We start from the raw sequence: 5,773 nt of genomic DNA, 5'->3' as shown, positions 1-5,773 counted from the left end.
TCCCTCCTTCCTTCCTTCCTTCCTTCCTTCCTTCCTTCCTTCCTTCCTCTTTCTTTCTTTCTCTCTTTCTTTTTTCTTTCACACACGCATGCGCACACACATACACACACGCAGAGCCACCAGCCACATTTGGTAGCTGGTTGATCCCAAATTTGCTGCTGAGAGTAAGATTTGTGGGCTCGGCCTGAATCCTTGGGACCAATTTCAGTGCAAGTCACATGGTGTTCCGCCCCCTTACCAGCCATTCCCCTCACCGCGGTTTACCCATCCATAGAGTGGGTGGATCTAATTCGAAAATCCTCAAGGTCAGTTTTAAGATTCGCTAAGCGCCAAAGGGACTGAGAGCAACGAAGAGGCCGAAAGTTCACTGGGCCCAGTCGGTAGTTGCTACTGCTCCGGTAACAAGGCCCAGAGAAGGCAGAGAGGGTTCAGCGCAGCGCAGGGATGCAGGCAGTGGGTGAACAGAGATACCCTCGAGTAGCAGGACTGTTCTTCATCTTTCCAACAAAAAAAGAGAAAAGAAAAGAAAAAGAAAAAAGAGAGAAAGGCGGAGAGAGGATAGAGGAGAAAGAAAAGAAAAGGAAGAAAGTAATACTGCAAATTTTCAACGGGAGCCGCGTCTGCGGCAGAAGACCCAAGTAAAGACATCGGTCTGGGTCGCAAAATGCGGCCAGAACTCCTGGGAGGACAGGCTGGACCCAGAGGCTGCCTCCAGCTCCCAGAATCAGACCTCAGGGCATTCTCGCCAAGGCAAACCGCGGGACAGCTTGGAGGGAAACTGCCATAATCCGGATCAAACTGAATTCATTTGAGTCATTTTCCCCGGGCAGCCGGAGCCAGCCCGCGGAGCTGTGCCGAGGCAGGGGGCCCGAGAGTGGGAGAGAAAGGGAAGGGGCGCCCGGGTCCGCAGGGTAGGTGGAGTATGCGGTGGAAGATGGAGCTGCCAGGGGTGCGACCCGGACCTCAGTGCCTTTTCCTACTCGAAAGAAAGTCCCTGGTTCTTTCACCGCCCAATCGGCAAAGATGGAGAACAAACTACCCTGTTAAGGCAGCAACAAGCAACTGCCTTTTCGGAAAGGGAGAAAATCCCTCCTCCTAAAAAAAACCCTCAGTAAGTAGTGATCCCTGGGGACAAGAAGGGAGGAGATTCTAGCATTATCGGAAATGTTCCAACTCTACAAGAAAAACACAGTCATGATGACTTGTACAATTAAAATAGAATTGTAAAGTATTAAAGACACGAGATGATTGCAAGGATCATATGGAAGGTAGTTGGACTGGAGTGGAGGACCGGGTGGGAGTGTGCATATCACAAGGGCCTTTGCCTCTCCCTTTACATTTTGCTGTTTCCGGAAGCGGGGATAATTTTGTAAAACGCTTGTCACCAAGCTCCGCCCGGGCCGGATCGAGGGCTTGCGGGACCCCAGGCCAAGGTCTTCAGGGTACCAAAGCTTGGAAGCCCAAGGGCTGGGAAAAGTCGCGGCTGCCCTGGAGAGCTAATGGACCTTTCGGCCCCAGGTGAAATTGAAAAGAAGCCTCGGCCTGGGTTTTGGTGTTTCCCGGCTCGGGTCCCGCGGACTGGAGGCCTCAACGCCGGCAATGTGGCATTAACTCTTCCTTGCTCGCTGGGAACTCAGCTTGAGCTGCTAGTGAAGGTGAGCATTTAGCTCCAGTGAATCCGTAGCATTCTGGGGAGTCTGGGAGCGCCAGCTGCGTATTATCATCTGTAAAATGGGGTAATAAATAATGGTGCCCTGCCCATTCTCTGCTGCCCGGGTAGGCTCCGGTGAGGATCAAATGACGCCCTTTTGTTTAGTGCGGGGAAGCGCTCTGAAACCTTGTAGAGCGCCAATTGCACCCGTCCGAGGAAAACACTCAGGTGACCCTTCTCGGAGAGACAGGTTATTCACGCCTGGTTTGCAACGAATCGCTTCCGAATTTTAGCGGGATTTTTCACTAAACCACTCTTGAAACTAAAGACTAGATAACGTAGAGAAACGCTCCTAAAATCGAAAGCAGAGAGAGAACAGGGTGGGGTGGGCTGAGGGGAGGTGAAAGGGTTGGTACATTGGGATGGGGGATGGACATTGGCTGGGGGTTCAACCACGGACTCTTACTAGGCTCTGAAACCAATGGTCACGGGGCGGTTGGGGAGAAATCCCAGGAATTTGTTCCCGGTTTCAGTGGGATTCCTCCATGACTCCTACAAAGTCTCCGAAGCCATAATTTCTCTGAGCTGCCCAGGTTTATACCCTGCCTGAGGAGTGGGTGGGCAGCAGGGCTGCTCCCAGGAGAGACTAAGCATCCTTGTCCAAGACCCAAAAGAGGTTGGAAAAAGCCCCAGCTATTTCCAGCCTGCAGTAATACTGGTTCCCCCAAAGTCGGAAAGAGACAGTTTCAGAGAAAACACGGCGTCCAGGAGGGCATGTTAAACTAAAAGTTTATAAATTAAAGAAAAAATACAGCGAATAGAGCTTCCAAACTTCACAAATCTTTTTACAGTTAATACTCTAGTTGAGTGCACAGTGCCATTAAGGAGGCGAAAAGCGGCGAGGTTGACAAGACAGGTGGGATCTCCTGTTTAAGGGTAAGTGAGGGGCTGATAGGGGAGTCCCGGGCCAGAGCACAGGAGTCGCAGAGGGCGGAAGGTAGAGACTGAGGGCCAGGCAGTGGCACTGCGGTGGGCGCCCTGGAAAGGCTGGCCAGGGATATTCACATTGAGTACAAAAATAAACGTCATTTGAATACAAACAACTGAAAAGTGCTACACGTCTTAACCTCCTTTAAACAAATAAAAAGAAATGAAGGGAAGTTTCCGCAGAGGGCTGCCCGGGTGTGCCCTCTCCTCCTTCCGGGGCTCCCAGGCGCTTCCTGCTTGTGCAGGTACCTGGACTTCAGAGAGGGAAGATGTGGAGACCCACGGCTTGCACCACACTCGGAGGCCCCCTTCCTTACATTCAGCACCCCAATCGGGCACCCTCACCCTAGCTCTGACACAGGGGAGGGGTGGAGCAGAGGGCCTGAAAACCCAGTCCCTCACTTTTCAAATCAACCCCTGGCCTGGTGCTGCCTGGGACTGCCAGGGTTTCGCACCCCTTGGTTACAAATGCAATTTCCAAAAATAAAAGATATGTAGATACACATAGATTGGTAGCATGGATACCATGAACTAGTGTGGCCTAGTGCAGAAAGCTCCCAGCAGGCCGAAAATTCTGAGGATTCAGGCTATGTGGTCTCCAGGAGTTCCGGCTTAGGGAAAACCCCACCCCCAGGCAGATATAATTCGAATCCAAATTCAACTCCAACACTGTCGTGATAATAAATAGAGCCCAGGGGCTTCCAGGCAGGTGGGCTATCAGGGCCCCTAGGCCATAGGGTGCCTCTGTTCAAATTAGTAAAAGGCGCCCCCTCGGGGCAGACTCAGCCCAGCTGCCAGGGGACAAGTCCTGGCTAACGGGAGCTGGAGCCGGGTTTCACCTCCAGGTGCCTCCTTGGCGGGGCGCCCCGTGCAGGCTGTCAGCGGCGGTCCGGAGCCGGGGCGCGGGAATCACTCGCTGCTTCAGCCCAGGCCGGTTCACTGGGTGCCTGCGGCAGCCGTGCAGGTGGAGAGCGCCCAGCCTGGGAGGCAGTAGTAGGGATAATAGTAGGAGGGCTGCAGTGGCAGAAGCGAGGGTGGCCGCAGCACTTCGCCGGGCAGGTATTGTCTCTGGTCGTCGCGCACCAGCACCTTTACCGCCACCTTCTTGGCGGCGGGCGCTGAGGCCAGCAGGTCGGCGGCCATCTGCCGGCGCTTGGTCTTGTAGCGACGGTTCTGGAACCAGATTTTCACCTGCGTCTCGGTGAGCTTCAGCGACGCGGCCAGGTCGGCGCGCTCGGGCCCGGACAGGTAGCGCTGGTGGTTAAAGCGGCGCTCCAGCTCGAAGACCTGCGCGTGGGAGAAGGCGGCCCGCGACCTCTTCTTGCGTGGCTTGGGCGCCGCCGGCTCCTCCTCCTCCTCCGCGACGCCTGCCGGCCCGCTGCCGCCCCCGCCGCCGGCCCCGCTGCACAGCGCGGACATGTGTGCACCTCTGGGGCCAACACCGTCGTCCTCGGTCCTTGGGCTGCGGTCGCCTGCGGACCCCGGTGGGAACAGAAACAAGAGACTGTCAGCGCCACAGACGAGGTGAGGCCAGGCCTGAACTGCAGGGGTCACGGGGGTGGGGCGGAAATACACTTTGATCCCACTCAAGCGGAGCCGAGGTCTGGGAGGCCCTGCGCCCGCCCGGGAGACCAGTCTTAGAATCCTGCCCCACTGGATATCCCATCTAGGCCTCTTCTGGGGAGGGCGGCGGACTCAATCGCTGTGTCAACGCTGTGATGTCTAGACCTGCTCCCCACCCTCTCTGGGTCCTAGGCTCCCCTCAGTAACTTGGGGCACTAGACCCGAGCATCTGCGAAAGCCCTCCCGGCTCTCAGCGCTGTGCATTGGGGTTCTAGACTGCATTTCCGTCTCTCTGCTTGGGTTCACGAGCCTCTCCACACTCAGTTCACACGCACACACGCGCACGTCATCGCAGCACACACTTGTCTGGTGCAGGTAAGGGAAGGTGGAGGCGGATACTGGGGCCAAAGGTATTTAGAATCTTTCACCCTCAGCCGCCTGGGATTGCTGTGAGGGACATGGAAACAGGCTGAGCCAAGGTCTTAGATGAGAGGATGGACTGGAGAGTAAAGAGAGAGGATTGCCACTGCCTCGAGTTTTTGGACCCTGACCCCACACCAGCTTCTCGGTCTCGTACCCACCCCTCCGAAGAACTCCAGCAGAAAGGTCCAGCTCCCCCCTGTGCTTGAGGCCTACAGAAGCTTGTACCCAACTAGGGCGGACACCCAGGTCTTCCAGACCACAGGACAGGCCAGGCCATGGCTGAGGAGGCCTCTCTCCTGCCTCCGTGATGAACTATAGTCCCACTCCGGATCCTCGGCCTAGGGCTGCTCTCCCAGACCTGGGGTCTGAGAAAGCCAAAACAGCCATTTCTCCAAAGCTCTAGTTCTGCAGATTCTCAGCTCTGGCCCACTCGGAGGTGTTCTTCACCACCTATCCACCTACTGTGGGGCCTGGCCCTGGGACCTCGAACTGGCAGGGTCTCTGGTCCAGAGCTAGGGCACTGGCTACTTGAGGTCTCTGCAGCCCTCACTTCTCCGCTTCCCTGATTTTGGGGATTTGGGGACAGACATGGCAGAAAGCACTGGCGACGAACTCAAAGACTCCCGACCGCAAGAGTCAGCGGTGCTCCCAACCCAGTCTAATGCACATTGGCCCAGGACTTCTCAGGCCTCGCCCCAGGACGCCGGGTTCTGAGGAGCTACTCCGGTCTCTCGCCGGCTCAGTTCCCGAAGTGGCAGAGCAGCTCGCGCCAGAGCGCAGAACTTCGGGACTTGGCCAGCCTCCGAGCCCCAGGGCGCAGGGTGCTCACAGCCGACCACCCCACTCGGCGTGGTTGCCCTCCGCGTCCATCCCCTCAGCCCGGCCCCCATCCCCGCGAAGCCGCAGCAGACCTGAGACGCTGGCGGACATCTCGCTGTCGCTCCGGCCCGCGGCTTCCTCCTCTAGGTCTTTGGAAGCGGCCAACTCACAGACTGGCTGGCCGAGGCTCAAGGATCCCCCCGCGAGGCCGGCCCCGCTGGCCCCCGGCGCGTCAGGGTAGCGCCGCCTGCTCCCGTTCTCCTCGCTGAGCGCGGAGTCCGAGTCCCAGCCTTCCGGGCTCTCCGCAGTCCGCCCCGCAGCTGTTCTGGT

At 57.1% G+C, this 5,773-nt stretch overlaps 1 protein-coding gene across 1 annotated transcript in view; it reads right to left on the bottom strand.

Annotated features, from left to right (window-relative positions):
• Positions 1-2,423: 2,423 nt before the first annotated feature.
• The window catches only part of NKX3-2 (NK3 homeobox 2), a 4,236-nt gene continuing 886 nt past the window's right edge, over positions 2,424-5,773 (bottom strand). Inside the window, exons 2-3 of the mRNA XM_011947364.1 lie at positions 5,536-5,768; positions 2,424-4,110 (exon numbers count right to left, since the gene is read on the bottom strand). Of these exons, the coding sequence (XP_011802754.1) occupies positions 3,575-4,110; positions 5,536-5,768 (769 nt within the window). The 3' untranslated portion in view covers positions 2,424-3,574. The remainder of the gene's footprint in view (positions 4,111-5,535; positions 5,769-5,773) is intronic.

This window comes from Colobus angolensis, unplaced genomic scaffold (assembly GCF_000951035.1).
Source record: "Colobus angolensis palliatus isolate OR3802 unplaced genomic scaffold, Cang.pa_1.0 Scaffold262, whole genome shotgun sequence".
In the NCBI taxonomy this organism is placed as follows: Eukaryota; Metazoa; Chordata; class Mammalia; order Primates; family Cercopithecidae; genus Colobus; species Colobus angolensis.
Note: the sequence above shows the minus strand (reverse complement) of the source record. Positions and strands in the feature narration are given on the sequence as shown.